The 16,975-nt window shown below is 45.7% G+C and overlaps 1 protein-coding gene across 1 annotated transcript in view; it reads left to right on the top strand.

Moving 5' to 3' along the window:
• Window positions 1–11,739, top strand: part of ext1b (exostosin glycosyltransferase 1b) — a 144,665-nt gene extending 132,926 nt beyond the window's left edge. Inside the window, exons 8-11 of the mRNA XM_015973459.3 lie at window positions 2,328–2,417; window positions 3,472–3,632; window positions 5,548–5,719; window positions 9,598–11,739. Coding sequence (XP_015828945.3) covers window positions 2,328–2,417; window positions 3,472–3,632; window positions 5,548–5,719; window positions 9,598–9,783 — 609 coding nt within the window. The 3' untranslated portion in view covers window positions 9,784–11,739. The remainder of the gene's footprint in view (window positions 1–2,327; window positions 2,418–3,471; window positions 3,633–5,547; window positions 5,720–9,597) is intronic.
• Window positions 11,740–16,975: the final 5,236 nt, after the last annotated feature.

Here is a 16,975-nt window from a genome sequence, read left to right as displayed (position 1 = left end):
ATATGCCCATACTTCCGATTTAGTCTTCTTTGAGGGCTGATGGATGTCCTGGGCGCTGCCGTCTCCTCCTTCGGCCATTATTTCAGCTTCAAAGTTTTGGTGCCGTTGCAAAATAAAAAGTGCGCGCCGCGGGAACTTCAGCTGAAGCGACGGTGGCTGGTAAGGGTCATCGCGCCGAAACCGCGGCCACGGTAAACCCACCGAGATAATTTAGTTTTTTAAAAACTGGACGGTTATTTTTATTGTCAACTATTTTACCGGGGTTTACCGCTATACCGGTTACCGTGACTACCCTATTACGGTATACAGCCGGTATTAAAATATAGCAATGGTGTTGGTTCCAATACCGTCGTGAAAAAAAAAACAGACTTTCCATAAAGTTCATGAACGTGATGTCACCACATGACGGCGCGCCAAGAGAAAAATGGCAGCTCGCGCATCAGCTGACTGGTGTCTAAAAACACAACTTCTGCAGTTTGGAAGTATTCTGATGAGGTGATTTGTGCAAACGAAAGATGCACGCTCCGTCGGAGCCGCAGTGAAGCAAACCGTAGCTGAAATAGCACCATTCTGTATGGAGCCTGTTATTAAAAGACAAAAATGTGTTTTTCTGGTGAGAAATAAGCTGCCAGCCTTCCCGAGATGTCTCGACTAGCACCACCCGTATGTCGGTGCCACAAGCTCATTGAAGCGACTTGCAGCAGTTGGAGGTTGAAGCTGGAAAACGTAAACGTGCAAGTTTTTTAGGTGAAAAATCTTGTCATAAGCTGCGTTTTTAAAACGGTGTTAATATTATGTGTGTTATAGTTTTATAGTGTTTGTTATTCAGTTTCGTAACGGTGAAGGCCCAAACAAACAGCTTGGTAATTCCACTTAAGGCTCACGCCACCATTTTCTAATTAGTCCCGTAATACCGTACACCTTGGTCAAATGTGGAGGAAGCTAGACGGTATAAAAATTTGGATACCACCCAAGCCTATTATTTACTGATACATTAAAATGCAGTTTTTATTGAGAATTAACTTTTACTGTATTTCTTGTGTTGTGTAATTCAAACTCTGACTGCTAGGTGGCAGCATTTTTTACCACCTATATTCTAACAGAACAACAACAACTCACATTAACACTGGGGGTGCTTCTCAATGACAAGGTGCCTTGCTTAAGAGCACACTGTCCCTCCTTGGTCAAAGAAAACGGTTAAATGGAACAGACTTGCATCATGTCACGTCATGTGACACATGAGGTAAAGTTGTATTTTATACGTATAAGTTTCTATATAAATGTATAACAAGCCTTTGACTTTTTAAATAGTAAATTGCAACTAAGCAATTAACTAACCATCGCTAACTGCTTTGGAGCTAAAAAAAAACATTTTAGATATCAACCCGATAACTACAGTTAGTTGACTTACATTTAAACTGGAAATTTGCCCCAAAATAGCTGCTGTCTCCTGTTCTGCCAATCCTTTTGAAAATACCGCACTGGATTCTGGGAAATTTTTGACCAAGGCCTGGCTACAAAACACCTCCCATGTATCCTTACTATGCTAGCTAAATGAGTAACAAACGGAGAACAGATGCCACGGTAGCCTATTGGAACATGCCTCGGTGGTTCCTGATGACGTATCTTCTAGGCAAATGGGGCGGGACCAAGGCATCAAGGCAAGGTTCCTTGACAGTGGGCAACACCCTGGATGTCACTTGGGAGGGTCTGACCTGAGTTTTCTAATTAAATTCATTCTTAAAAGTAAAAAATATCATCTGGCTTTTAGTGTCACAGTATATTGTATCATGTCCCCTGTAATGTGATATTTATCGGATCGTGTCTCCTGTATTGTGATAAATATTGCATCACCAGCTTCTTGCTGGTACACACCCCTAGTGGTTATTTTTGAGTCTCAGAAGATTTCAAGTGGAGCCAGCAGTCCAGTCTGTTTGGTATGTTACTTGAGGATTGCTGTGGGGGTTTTCCTCTCCTCGAAGGAACCTCTGAGGCCAGACGGCCACATGAATACACCCCGGTGTCTCTGACGAAGACGCGGCTGAACCAAAAGACCATCCTTCTGGTTTCGTCTGAAGGAAGTCGAGAGGAAAAGTTTAGCAAACAGAGAAACATTTCATCATTAACCGATCCTTGTCTATAAATATAATACCTCATAATTGGACAGAAACTCTGGAGCTGTGTTGCCATGGAAACCATGCATTTAGACAGGTTTAATTTGATCTGTCATCCATCTAAGTCAACACCTCCTTGCAGCCACTTTCCCTTTTGCATGTTTATGATTGAAACTGATAATGATCAACCCTGTTGACTGTTTCTACCTGCAGGTGATGAGCAGCCGTTTCCTCCCATATGAGAACATCTTGACGGACGCCGTCCTCAGCCTGGACGAGGACACGGTGTTGTCCACCACAGAGGTAAACCCTCCACTCCTCGTTTTGGTTCTTGATCCCCGACGGGGAAGAGATGTTATTTTTAATTTCTGTGGAACACTTCCTGTGTTGCATCATGGGAAACCAGAGGCTGCTTTCAGACTTTCTTCTGCTCGGAGGTCGGTGAGCCGAGTCACAGTTACACTCACAGTAAAAAGACTTTCTTCATCCTATTTCGGGTTAAACTTGATCTAAGTCTCTGTGACAGTTTGCTTTCAAACAGCCAGATGTTCTGATTATTGGTCAAAACTTAGAATCTTGCAGTTTGTGTTTGAATAAAGGAGAAAATTAGACGTATAGAAAAGAAATAAGCATCAGTCCTTTAAAGGATGGATAGCAGAGGAACAGCATGTGGGAGTCGTGTAGAAGAGCTGAGAGATGCGTTGTCCTTCAGCTGATCAAGTTTTCAACGACGACATGATTGAAGGTCAAAATCTTTGTTAATGTTCATGGAACCAGTAGTAAAACTCTAATTATGACCTAAAAGATCTACCAATAAATGATCACGTTTTCGACACCCAAAGACCTCGGACCCTTAGAAGAATGTTGACAGAAAACTTTTGCACACAGTTGTATCATCTACATTACAGCCCGAGCTGCTTTAATGTTAGATAACAGATAAATTACGTGTTTGGTTGTTTCTTTATTTTTGGGGGGGGGGATTATTATGGTCTGTATTACAGAGGGAGTCGTTTTGATGCTTTTGTTAAAGTATTTGAAGACTTTGATCGTTGCAACTCCAGCTTCAGGCAGCTGCGTCTTATTGATGGTGTGTGAGATGGAGCGATTCTGTCGTTGGTGCTCCGTGGCGTCGCTTTGATTTTAGAAAATCCACTCCGCTTCGTCCCAGCATCGGGAGATAACAGATCACAGATGTACAGCATCGCTTCATTGTTTAATAAAAGCTTTGACTGTTGTTATTGTAGCTGTGAAACAGCTTTTTCACTGCTTCAGAGTTTTAGACCAATAGGAATCCCAGATTACCTGGAAGCTCTGATGCTTAAACTATGGAGGCTCACTTGTTCAAATCTGTGTCCAGGTGGACTTTGCGTTTACCGTCTGGCAGAGTTTTCCTGAGAGGATTGTGGGTTATCCGGCCCGGAGCCACTTCTGGGACAGCAACAAGGAGCGCTGGGGCTACACATCCAAATGGACCAACGATTACTCCATGGTTCTGACCGGTGCCGCCATGTTCCACAGGTGCAGCTCCTCTAAACACCAAACCTTTTGTCTTCTTTGGTTCGTGTCTTTGATGTCCTGACTTGTAGACCTTAGAGATGATGTCCAGCGTTTTTATAGTTTCTGAGCTCTAATAGGACTGGACTGCTGTGATGAGAACAGTCCATTAGGCTGATGGCAGCCAATCACAGCCGAGTGCTTCATCGCATTTAATAGGTCAGTTGTTAAATCCTCTCAGGATCAGAGGAATAATCATTTCATTTGATAGTAATTACATTGTTAATGGAATCATGTTAACTTTAAAGTAAAACATTGTAGTCATCAGACGAAAGCCCTGGACACACTAACCTTTATTGACCTTGGTCATTGACTAGGATCCTCTTCTCCCCACATCATCAGTCAGGTATAGTAAACTAAAAGGATTATACCATTAGGCTGTAAAAGGGGTGCTAGCACGCACCCCACCTTTACAATCTAATCCTTAGAGACAGACAACATCTTCAGGGTAATTTTATCGGACGTTCACTGCAGGCGTGTGTCTCCATGTCAACAACAAACCAAGTACCTGAACTGGGGTATGTACTCAGAAATGACCCAGTCGAATCAGTGGGCAGGACTTTTGGTTCACTCATGCTTATTGGTTGAAACTTAGTGGGAAAGGACATTGGCAGATGTTGGTCAAAACAGAGCTAACGTAATTGGCCAGTTATTACAAATTATCTTCACGGAGGACTTGTAAATTGGTCATTATAAGTAGGAATGTCCCAATCCCTGAATCAGATTGGGCTGATTTTTCACATTTTTCAGTAATCAGAGATCAGCAGTTATAACTGACGAGTCTTGCCGATGTCCTGAAATCGAATCACCACATTAGCATATGCTACCTCCGGGGGGGAAACTCCCGTAGAGGGCACCTTTTCCTGTGGGATAGTCCCGCCCTGTTTATGGTCGGGTTTTCCAAAAGAAGTCAACCAAATGGATGATGAATCAAGCGGTGATTTACATTTAAGATGTCTGGGACACTAACCTAATTGGTCTGCTCTCCTGTCGGTGCGCGAGTTAAAATCCTTCCAGGGAAACCTCAGTTTGCTATGAGCTTATTAATCTATGTCTTAAAATAAAAGACAAAAAAAAAACATCAGGCTGTTAGTAGACCTGCTGCAGCCACGCCAGCGCTGAGAGTTCTTTATTTTATTAAGCGGACATTTCCCACCATCACGAAGAGTAGATATGGTTAATAATAATAAATCAAACTTATGTAGCGCTTTTTAGGGCGCTCACATTCACACACTGCCAGTGATGGTAAGCTACTACATAGCCACAGCCGCCCTGGGGCGGTCTGACAGAGGCGAGGCTGCCATTTGGCGTCGTCAGCTCCTCTCACCAACTCCAACACAGGCAAGTGTCTTGCCCAAGGACGCAACTACAGAATACTGCTGGAATCGAACCCATGACCCTCCGATCACGAGGAAACCCGCTCTACTTTCTGAGCTACTGCTGCCCATTCCCTCTCCAGAGCTTCGTTCTGGTGGCGGAACTGGCATTTCAAGTGGAGAAGTTAGCAGCTAAAGAGAGCTAGCGTCAGCATTAAAACACACAGAAGAGAAAGCAAAGCGTTAAAGGACAGTAACGAAGCGAGAGCTGCTGCTACTGGCTGCAGCCCACCTCGTGCTCTCTAACCAAACACTTTCCGTCCTTTTCTTACTCGAGTCCATCTTCACAGTAGCAATCCACTACAAAGTAAAGCTACCAGAAACGTGACACTCTACATCTGGTCTCAAAACAGGAAGTTACAACAATAATGGTTATGATTGAAATTAGTCTTAGAAAGTTAACTGGAGTTACTAGCTAAAAATTAATTTCAATAGTAAAGGCAAACGATCGGATCGGGACATCCCTGATATTAAGGGTTTGTGTTGTCTCCCTTCCCTCCCAGGTATTACCACTACCTGTACACACACTACTTACCCACCAGCCTGAAGAACATGGTGGACCAGTTAGCCAACTGTGAGGACATCCTGATGAACTTCCTGGTCTCTGCTGTCACCAAGCTCCCACCCATCAAGGTCACACAGAAGAAACAGTACAAAGAGACCATGATGGGACAGGTAAGACATTTGGAGGACATTATTGAGCTTGTAACACTTTTAGAAGGAAGTGTTGTTTTTAGGAAGCTAAAGGTTGGTTTATGCTTGACGCGTCCGCGAGGTCCGCGCGGCGAAATTGCGTCATTTTAAAAACCACGCCCCTCCACCGCGTCTCCGCATGTATGGCGTTTAAATCGTGCCACAACCCGTGCACGCGCATTGGGTCCACAGCGCGCGTGTGAACGGGACTTGCGAGCGCAAATATACATGGCAGCGCGCGTGTGAACGGGACTCGCGAGCGGAAATATACATGGCGAGAGGTCATTTGTGCACTGAGAGGGAGCAAACTGTGTCTGTGAGCGCACAAGGATGTGCACAAGTGACAAACCTGCGTGCGCGCGTTGTCAACGAGCACACGGCAGAGGAAAACGTGCGCGCGCGGCAGCCTCTGTGCGTGCTCGGCAGCCTCTGTGCGTGCTCGGCAGCCTCTCTGCTCGGCAGCCTCTCTGCACGCTCGGCAGCCTCTCTGCGCGCTCTGTTTCTGACTCCTGCTCGCTCGGCTGTAAGGGCTTTTGGCACTCTGGAGGCGTGGCCTGTGGCAGATCTTCTCTGTCCTCTGATTGGTTAGTTTACCCCGCACTTTACCCTCTATCTATATAAAAAAGTCTGATATTCAGTAGTTGCTGGCATAGCTCAGCTGGGAGAGCGGGTGACTTTCGCCCTGGAGGATCCAGGTTCGAGTCCGGCCAAGGAAAATGCAGTACCAGTCATGTTAATTTTTCTTAATTTCAGGTATTTTACAGTTGTGACCGTTCAACTGTCATTAAACGTCCGAATGTTTGCTGGGCAGTGTTTTAAAAAGTGCACATAAGCTAGATGGTTTTAACCATATAAAATTACATTTTTTGTGATACTGGAAAAATACATACTGAAATAAAACTACTGGTTGAAAACTTTATGACTGTGATTGTACAATATATGACTCACTAATACACTGCAGAGAGAGAGAGAGAGAGAGAGAGAGAGAGAGAGAGAGAGAGAGAGAGAGAGAGAGAGAGAGAGAGAGAGAGAGAGAGAGAGAGAGAGAGAGAGAGAGAGAGAGAGAGAGAGAGAGAGAGAGAGAGAGAGAGAGAGAGAGAGAGAGAGAGAGAGAGAGAGAGAGAGAGAGAGAGAGAGAGAGAGAGAGAGAGAGAGAGAGAGAGAGAGAGAGAGAGAGAGAGAGAGAGAGAGAGAGAGAGAGAGAGAGATTCTTGCCTCATTAATGTATTGTTTATTTTTTTCAGTATTTAATTGACAAATTATCCTTTCAAATAATTAATTGATGAGTTACATAATTGTCCATTTAGAATTGTTGAATGGACTGAGTAAAGTTTGGTGCACATTATATATTTCAAAACATGTTTTTTTTTTATTTTAATGATGCATATAAATAATTTAAATGTTAATTTAATGAAATATTTCTATTTTTTCATTACCTCACCCTTGTTTTGACAAAAACGGAACCTTGCTGGATAATATCATGGAGAAACTATTTGTTCACAGTACATGGCTCAGTGAGGATCTGTGTACCGAAGGAGGAGATACTCAGAAATCTGTCTGCAGATTGTTACAACCCAGACTGGAAGTGGTGGGCTGTAATAAGAAAGGAGACCAAACAGAGGAGTGGGGGTTCAACAACTGATTTATTTAACAAAAGTAAGGATTTACTAAAGCAAGTTAGTGAACAGAAAATGGCCAGTGAGGACTCTCCACCACACAGGAGAGACCCAGTGAAAGCAGAAAAACAGTAGGCTTTGTAGGCAGCACCACACCCTGAGCCCAGGTGCCTCCAAGGCTGCTTAACGAGCTGCCTACAACAGAAGAAAAACACAATTAAACACAAATGAAAACCCAATGAGACGGTGGGGGCATCACAACACGTTCAGGACTACCCAAACACCAGTAATTCTTGACTGCACTGATCTGCTTTAGTAAATCCTTACTTTTGTTAAATAAATCAGTTGTTGAACCCCCACTCCTCTGTTTGGTCTCCTTTCTTATTACAGCCCACCACTTCCAGTCTGGGTTGTAACAATCTGCAGACAGATTTCTGAGCATCTCCTCCTTTGGTACACAGATCCTCACTGAGCCAAGTACTGTGAACAAATAGTTTCTCCATGATATTATCCAGCAAGGTCTTGTTTTTGTCAAAACAAGGGTGAGGTAATGAAGAAATAGAAATATTTCAATAAATTAACATTAAAATTATTTATATGCATAATAAAAAAAAACATGTTTTGAAATATATAAAGTGCACCAAACTTGACTCAGGCCATTCAACAATTCTAAATGGACAATTATGTAACTCATCAATTAATTATTTGAAAGGATAATTTGTCAATTAAATGCTGAAAAAAATAAACAATACATTAATGAGGCAAGAACTTTTTAAACTTGAACATACCTACACCCACAAGTCTATTTTTACCTGGTTAAAACCATCTAGCTTATGTGCACTTTTTAAAACACTGCCCAGCAAACATTCGGACATTTAATGACAGTTGAACGGTCACAACTGTAAAATAATATCACAGGAATTAGGAAAGAATAATATGACATCAACTCTATGTTACTTGGCCAGACTCGAACCTGGATCCTCCAGAGTGAGAGTCACCTGCTCTCCCAGCTGAGCTATGCCAGCAACTACTGAATATCAGATTTTTTTATATAGATAGCTAGAGAGTAAAGGGCGGGGTAAACTAACCAATCAGAGGATAGGGAAGATCTGCCACAGGCCACACCTCCAGAGTGCCAAAACTCCTCACAGCCGAGCGAGCGGAATTAGAAACCGAGCGCGCAGAGAGGCTGCCGCGCGCGCACGTTTTCCTCTGCCGTGTGCTCGTTGACAACGCGCGCACGCAGGTTTGTCACTTGTGCACATCCTTGTGCGCTCACAGACACAGTTTGCTCCTTCTCAGTGCACAAATGACCTCTCGCCATGTATATTTTCGCTCGCGAGTCCCGTTCACACGCGCGCGAGTCCCGTTCACACGCGCGCTGCCATGTATATTTGCGCTCGCGAGTCCCGTTCACACGCGCGCTGTGGACCCAATGCGCGTGCACGGGTTGTGGCACGCTTTAAACGCCATACGCACGGCCCAAAATTTCCGCACCGCGCACCTAGGAAAATTTCTAACCACGCGGACGGTCGGACGCGGAAAAACATGGCGGACCGGCAAGAACTAGTATGGCAGAGGTTCGTAAATACAGACATTTGTATGATTCAGCTCTCAGAGATCACCGTGATCAACATGTTGTTAATAATTCTTGGAGAGAAATAGCTCGCACCGTCGGAAAAGACGAGGACACTTTTAAAAAATGCTGGAATGCCATGTTGTAAACAGTAATTTCTACTTCTACTATGGTGGAGTGTTGGATGCAAGCCGTAGAGCTCCATGCTGCCCCCTACAGTTTGGGAGAATATTGGCTCACCGCAGAGACAAGCCGCATGAACCATAAACGCTGCGAGTGGTGAAGCGCGTTCCATCCGCGAGCCGCATCACCAAGCGGAAAGTGAATGCATCAAGCATAAACCAAGCTTTAAGCTGCAGCTTGGTGTTCCCACAGATAAAATCTGACTCAGCTGATTGTGAAAGATTCATGTTGGTGGTTTTGAATTCTTCCTTCATGGATGAGTAATAAAGGAGATAAATTATTACTCTTTTTATTTTTGTTTCTTTCCAACTACTGATGTAAAATAACAGCTCAACCAGCTTTCTGTCTCCGCTCATCTAGACCATTTCAACTTGTTCTCCATCCTCTCCATAAAAGCCACGTGGCACCAGTTCTCAAGACTAACTGGTTACATCCCAGTAAGCTATCTAAACTTGTGCTTTTGTTTGTTTTTTTCATCCCTTTAGTCTTCGAGGGCTTCTCGCTGGGCCGACCCGGACCACTTTGCCCAGCGGCAGACGTGCATGAATAAGTTCGCCAGCTGGTTTGGCACCATGCCACTCATCCATTCCCAGATGAGACTGGACCCTGTCCTCTTCAAGGACCAGGTCTCCATCCTCCGTAAAAAATACAGGGACATCGAGAGGCTCTGACAAGACCGCCGCCCCCTCGGGGGAGACCCCACGCAGGGGGAGAGAGACTCTGTGGAGAGTCGGAGGAGTACAGCGGGATGGACAGGGAGAGACGCTGCTCTGTCTTCCACTCAGCACATTGCCAATGACCACAGCTCCGCTGCAGCCAGGAGCTGATGCAGGAAGAGAAAACACGTAGATTTGGATTTAAGAATTGCAAACTGACAGAGACGAGTACACAAACATGCCAAACAGAACGGTTTGCTTCACAAACACACTACTGACTACAGAAACTGTTGGATAGAATATTTTTTGTACAACATGAACATCCTGCTCCCTCTGCACACGTGCAGGATGGAGGAGGAGGGAAGGTGTTTGTGATGGCTAGCCTGGCAACCCAAACCCACCACAGATCCTACCAGTCACCCCTAACAACCCTCCCTCGTCTGCATCAGGACACGCCGAGTTCTGCTTTATTCTCACTAAAAAGATCAAAACAGCTGCATTTGATCTGTTAACAGGAGAAAATGTGTGTGTGCGTGTGTTTAATGTACTATCTGCTCAACCTTTTACCACTGAGAGAAGTTGGAAAAACAGCTAGTTTTCCTCGTCTTATTTCCCGCTCTAAATTCACCGTGCTGTCTGAAAGAATGAGCAAAAAGCAGCTGAGCGTTGCGTTCTAACATACACCTCTGCCCTCCTTCCTGCTAGGAGCGGCATTCTGACATCGGGGTCTGCCTTTAAAGTTGTTGATTGCACATCCCATCGCCTACATCGGTTTCAGATGCCTAAACACTCCCCCGCCCCACATATCAAAGGACCTCGGAGCCTTTAAATTGACAAAATGCTTTTCTCCTCAATTTGCAGGCAGAGATACGTTTAGGCCTCATTTAGGTGAACCGGTTTCACTCCTGGGGGACGAGCTGCTGATGAAACATCTCACATTATGGATTGTTGCGTTTTCAGAACTGTGACCCACAAACACGATTTGCGCACGCTCAGCCAGCGGCCATGTTTCTTCCTCTGTTACATCCACAGATCTAAACAACTTCTCTCAGCCTTCAGTTGGTAAAAACAATAGCAGGAAGTGTGAAGTCTGCCAAGTCTCTGAAATGTTGGTCGTGGCCTTTCTGTCCATGTTTGTATCTACTGCTGCGGTTCGTTTGATGTTGAGACCCGGTCCGTCTGCTTCGTGTCCCTAACACCCAGTTGTTTGAATTCCGTTAGTCGATACCGCCCCCTCACATTCCTGCAGTGATTAAAACAGCATTAGGACTAATTCATCTATCAGTATTTATTCCGTTTATATCAGTTCTCCATCACTCATGTTTTAATACTCGAATACTTGATGTATCCCTGAAAGGACAGCGCCATCTTGGCTCTCCACGGGAGTTGAGTCGTAAGGACTGCAGCGACTGACGTGGGGGATAATGAGCGGTGGCACCAGATGGAACCGTTTTGTTTAAACTGCCCTCTTCACAGCTGAAAGTGTGTTCCGGTTTACTGGAGTCCACATTTCAGTCAGAGGGTGGAGGATCTCCCAAAACTCCTCCTTAAGTTCATCAGCAGAACTTTATGCAAGTAATAATCTGCAGCTTGGCCTCAGAACCAAGAGTTTATCTGAAGCGTCGCCGTGGAAACGAGCCTGCTCTTGATTTGTGCCTTTTTATCAACTGATTATTTAAACGATGAGTCACAGCTTCCATTCTCTCATTTAGGACACCCCCTCCCATTATCATGTTATGTTTGGACACGTTGCTATGGTGATGGCACACAACCACTTCCTGTTTGACTGACTGGTGCTACGTATCCGGTCGGTGACACAAACACGTGGAGGCCAGCGGTCCTGATGCCTTTCCTCCCTCCTGACTTCTAATTAAGAGAAGACTTTTATAGAGGCCACAAATGAAATAGATAAATGCCAATTTTGTAAGAATGATTTATAAAAAAAATAAAATAAACTCATATTTGATTATAGCTGGATGTCTTAGTGTCTTTTGTTTTCTGGAAGGTGCCATCATGTTCCTGTCTGCTCCGACAACAGCAAAACTCTTTATAGGTTCTCTGCTTCTTCAGAGGTGTTGAACAAAAAAGGACTTTGTTCCCACAAACAAAACACCAACAGTGCAGAGGAAAAAAAAAACAAGCCCAAATTCGTAGAAACTAACAATGGAGGGCACATTTCTTCAAGACGTGTAAAAGTATCAGTTTACATGTTTATTAGGTGGAAATCGCTTACTTGTTGCAGCCTTTAAATGAGTCTGGAAGAAAAAGAGCTTCCTGTTATTGTAACTCATCGGGTCAGAGCCGCACTGGAATCAGAAATTGGCAAAAGTCCTTAAAACAACTCCCAACAGAAGAATAAACACATTCCTGAACGAACTCCATCTTAACCTCTACGACTAAAGAACATAAGATGCTGTTTTAGTTCCTCCCGACACTGGAGTGCTTCTATGCCGGACATCAGGAAGTTCCTACAGAAACCTGCCTCAGAAGGTCTGAACAATTGCTTTAGGGCAAGTTTGCAATAAATCTGTTCAGATAAACCGTTTCATGAATGAAAAATGTTGCTTATTTTATTTGATCTGGTTGAAGTAAGGTCAGAGGGTCTCAACCCCACAAAACCATCATGACCCCAAAGGTAACGCGTTAAACTATACAAGCACTGGTAAAAAGATGAAAAAACTATTATATTTGGAATACACCAATAAGAAAATTAGGGCCAATTTGGATATCTGATACTAATACTGCCGTTTTGGTCGATATTTATCGATATTAAGTACTATGTTTCATCTTGTAGAAGTGACCGCACCACCTGCATTTAGTGATGCACTGATATGACATTTTTGGGCTGATACCGATATCCAATATTAATATCACTGTTATGGCTGATAACCGATATTTGCTGATATGATGTACTAACAATGCTTTTAAAATCAGCAGATTTTGTATAGAATGAAAATTATTAAAGCTGAATTTACGTAAGGTACACACACACCACACAAATTTACGCTTCTGTGATGATTACAATCACTGTCACGTGACTATAAACAAATACACATCACCCTCCCTCACCCTTTGAAACAGATAAACAAAAACGGAAACAAGATGGAAAAAAATATCGGTTGTTGATGGTAAATGGCCTGTATTTGGTATAGCGCCTTCTAGAGTCCTGGAACCCCCCAAGGCGCTTTACAACACAACCAGTCATTCACCCGTTCACACACATTCACACACTGATGGTGACGAGCTACGATGTAGCCACAGCTGTCCTGGGGCGCACTGACAGAGGCGAGGCTGCCGAGCACAGGCGCCACCGGTCCCTCCGACCACCACCAGCAGGCAATGTGGGTTAAGTGTCTTGCCCAAGGACACAATGACAGTGACAGACTGAGCGGTGCTCGAACCCGCAGCCTTCTGATTACGGGGCGAGCACCTAACTCCTGTGCCACCGTCACCCCAATATTAAGATTATAATGTTAATATCGGATTGATGCCGATAAATTGTGCATCCCTACTTCAACTCAACACCCCACATTCCTGCAGTGCATCAATGTCACATGACCACCACCCCTCACCACCCAAAAAGGTAAACTATTAATGGCCGATATTGATGCCATCATGGGTCCCTAGTCTATAAAATGAAAATATTAATCTACTACAAATCAGTTTGCACAATAACATCTGAAAGGGTTGCATATGTGCAAAGCTCTGCATCCTAATCTACTAGGGTCTGGATCCATCCAGTCACCATTTAATGGACTCGTACCGACCCAGTTTAAATGGTGATGAACAACACGCTAAAACCAGTTCCTCACTGGGCTGAAACTGTTGGCAAAAAAATCAAAAACATATTCATAATGTCCAAATCCAGGGGCTGCATTCATCCAAGTACAGACAAACATGATGAGCTATAAGACGCACCAAATGTGATGAATTCTCAAATGCGTCCTCGTTTCACTCAGGCCCTGTCCACACGTAGCCGGGGATCTGCCAAAACGTAGATATTTTTCTACGTTTTGGCCTGTCATCCACACGAAAACGGAGTTTTTTCACACGAAAACGGATCTTTTTAAAAACTCCAGCCAAAGTGAAGCTCTGCGTTTTCTCCGTTTTGGGTGTCTGCGTGTGGACAGACAAAAACGGAGTTTTAAGGTCCGCAACGTCACTTTCCGCGACAAAAAATGCTGACATCACGTGTGCGACCTGTGTTTACACTAGCCGACAGCATGGATGCCCTCAGAGCTGCGCTCTGTCACTACCCGATCCATCAATTGTCCAAGCGCTTTTTGCTTGTTTGTTTTTGCAAGCGGAATTACTACTCCTTGCGGAAGACCACAGACGAAGGACGAGGTTAAGAACGAGGGAAGTACTGCCGCCTACAGGTCTGGCATGTCCATAACAACGTATTTATCCGGGTACGTGTGGACAGAGTTTGTTTTTAAAACGCGGTGGTGTGGATGCAAGTTTTTGGAGGGGCGGATATTCGTTTTTAAAAAACCCCGGCTACGTGTGGACTAGGCCTCAGAGTTCAAAGACGAGTCTGGTGTTTCCGTACTGGCGAAAGCTTTCCCAGGATTCTTTGCGGGCCAAATGGGAAACTTTTGTTCTTGTATCAAAAGCAAACAAAGCTGGAAATGATTACAGTTTTACATGTTAAGCCTGATTTATGCTTCTCCGTCTGCATCAGTGCGGAGACACGCAACGCCATTACCCGTCCTTGCGTAGGGCTCCGGCAGGCACGCAAGTACGTACGGAGTCGAGCACACTTTTTTAAACATCTGTCGAACGAGACGGATTACACAAGCTTGTGATTGGTCAGGACGCCGCTGTTGTTTACAGCGCCGCCATTGCAAAGAGAGCCGAGGATAACTAGCGGCAGACACGGAGAAGCTTGAAGAATACCTCGCGAAAAAACTCTAAAAATATGAACGTTTAATTCCCCGTGACTGGAGGTGTGAAAAGATGCGCAGCAAGCGTTTTATTTGTGGACGGAAATGACAGGAAACGTGGGTTTAGAGGTGGGGAGCGCATGAAGCGGTGGGAGAATGAGAGACAAATATGTCCATGTTAAAAGTCTCTTATATACACAAAAAACACAATATAAACATACTATCTTGGACCGGATACCTGACAGGATACCACAAAACAGCGCTACGCCCTCTGTTGTCCTGCCGGAAAATTGCTTTGCAACACTCCCCAGGAGGCGGAGAAGTATGAAAGCAAACTTTAGGTTACTGTCGTAACCCCGGTTCTCTGAGTAACATGAGTGAGATGTCTCACTATGGGATACGCCCCTCCGCGGATTCCTCAGAAGCACTTATCTCAATACGCCAATCCTGATTGGCCAGTGACCGTGACGTACGCGTCCCCCTGCTACTATAAGTAGCAAGCGTCCCCACGCACGCACTATTCAAGATAAACACCTCTTCTCGCTTCGCACAGCAAGAAGGGTTGCTGGTGAGACATCTCACTCATGTTACTCAGAGAACCGGGGTTACGACAGTAACCTAAAGTTCTCTTTCTTAACATTCGTTTCGATGTCTCACTATGGGATATGGAGACTCCCGTATTGCCAGACAGCTTATCCAGCGATCACCAACCTACAGGGATACGTCTTGGCCCGCCAAAGACCCCACACTCAGAATCGTGTGAGTCATTGCAGGGACCGAAACATCAAGCTTATAGAAGCGTGCAAATGCAAGTGGAGAAGCCCAACTTGCTGCAGCACAAATCTCCTGGATTGACAGCCCCCGAAAAAGGGCCCAAGAAGCAGACAGGCCCCTAGTAGAATGGGCCCTGAGCCCAACAGGAGCCTGAATGCCCTGACAGGAGTAAGCCATAGAAATAGCCTCCACAATCCAGTGGGAAAGCCTCTGCTTTGTGACGGGTTTCCCCTTACGAGGCCCACCCCATGACACAAAAAGCTGGTCCCCCCTGCGAAGGTTCTCCGTCCGATTCACATACTCCTTGAGCGCGCGAATCAGACACAGCTTGTGTCACCGCTCCTCCTCAGGAGAGGAGAAGGGTGGCGGGTAGAAAGCTGTGAGGATAATAGGAGAAAAGGAGCCCACCACCTTAGGCACAAAGGCAGGGTTGGGCTTCAGGGACACCTTCATGTCACCGGGTGCAAACTGGGTGCAGGATGGGTGCACAGAGAGAGCCTGTAAGTCACTAACTCGCTTTGCAGATACCAAAGCCAGGAGTAGCACCACCTTAAGAGACAGGATCTTAAGGTCCAGGCCGTCCATAGGTTCAAATGGAGGCCCGGAGAGGGCCGACAGCACCAAGGACAGATCCCATGAGGGCACCAGGGGTCGAGACACAGGGAGAAGCCTGTGCGCGCCCCTCATGAAGCTACACACCAGGGGGTGTTGACCTGCCAGTTTCTTCCCAAAACCCAAGTGTCGGGCGGAAATGGCTGCTAGGTACACTTTAATGGTGGAGAAAGCCTTCTTCCCATCCAACAAGTCTTGCAGGAAAGACAGAATGACGTTCACTGGGCATTGGAAGGGTGAGACCTCCATGCCCTGACACCAGGCTTCAAACACCCTCCATTTACAGTCATATAGGGACCTAGTGGAGGGGGCCCTAGCATTCTGAATGGTTCGAATGACTGCCTGGGGCAGCTCTGCTGACACTAGCCCGCACCCCTCAGGGGCCAGGCCCACAGGGCCAGCCGTTCTGGATGAGGGTGGAAGACCGAGCCTCCCGCTTGGGACACCAGGTCCCTGCGAAGCGGAAGTTTCCAAGGTTGGCCCTCCAGGAGCTGGAAAATGTCCGCCACCCAATGCATGGCTGGCCAGTATGGGGCCACCAGAATGAGAGTGTGGAGCTGGGTTCGTACCCTCAGCAAGGTGGGTGGTATCAGGGCCACTGGGGGAAAAGCGTAAAGCAGTCCCCGTGGCCAGTTGTGCGCCAGCGCGTCCACGCCGAGTGGAGCGTCTCGGTCGCGCAGGGAGAAGAACAGAGGACACTGAGCATTCTCCTTGGAGGCAAAAAGATCCACTACGGCTGTGCCGAACCGGATCCAAATCTGTTCCAACACTGCTGGATGCAGGCTCCAATCCCCGTACAGGGGTGTCCCTCTGGACAACAGATACGCCCCCCGAATCAGAACACCCGGGACATGGGTGGCTCTGATTGAGAGGAGATGCCTGCTGCACCATAGGATCAGTCTGCGTGCCAGTGTGTGTAACCGCATGGAGCGCAG

The sequence above is a fragment of the Nothobranchius furzeri genome, chromosome 19 (genome assembly GCF_043380555.1).
Source record: "Nothobranchius furzeri strain GRZ-AD chromosome 19, NfurGRZ-RIMD1, whole genome shotgun sequence".
Classification (NCBI taxonomy): Eukaryota; Metazoa; Chordata; class Actinopteri; order Cyprinodontiformes; family Nothobranchiidae; genus Nothobranchius; species Nothobranchius furzeri.
The sequence above is the reverse complement of the archived record's forward strand: the minus strand, read 5'-3'. Positions and strand labels throughout refer to the sequence as shown.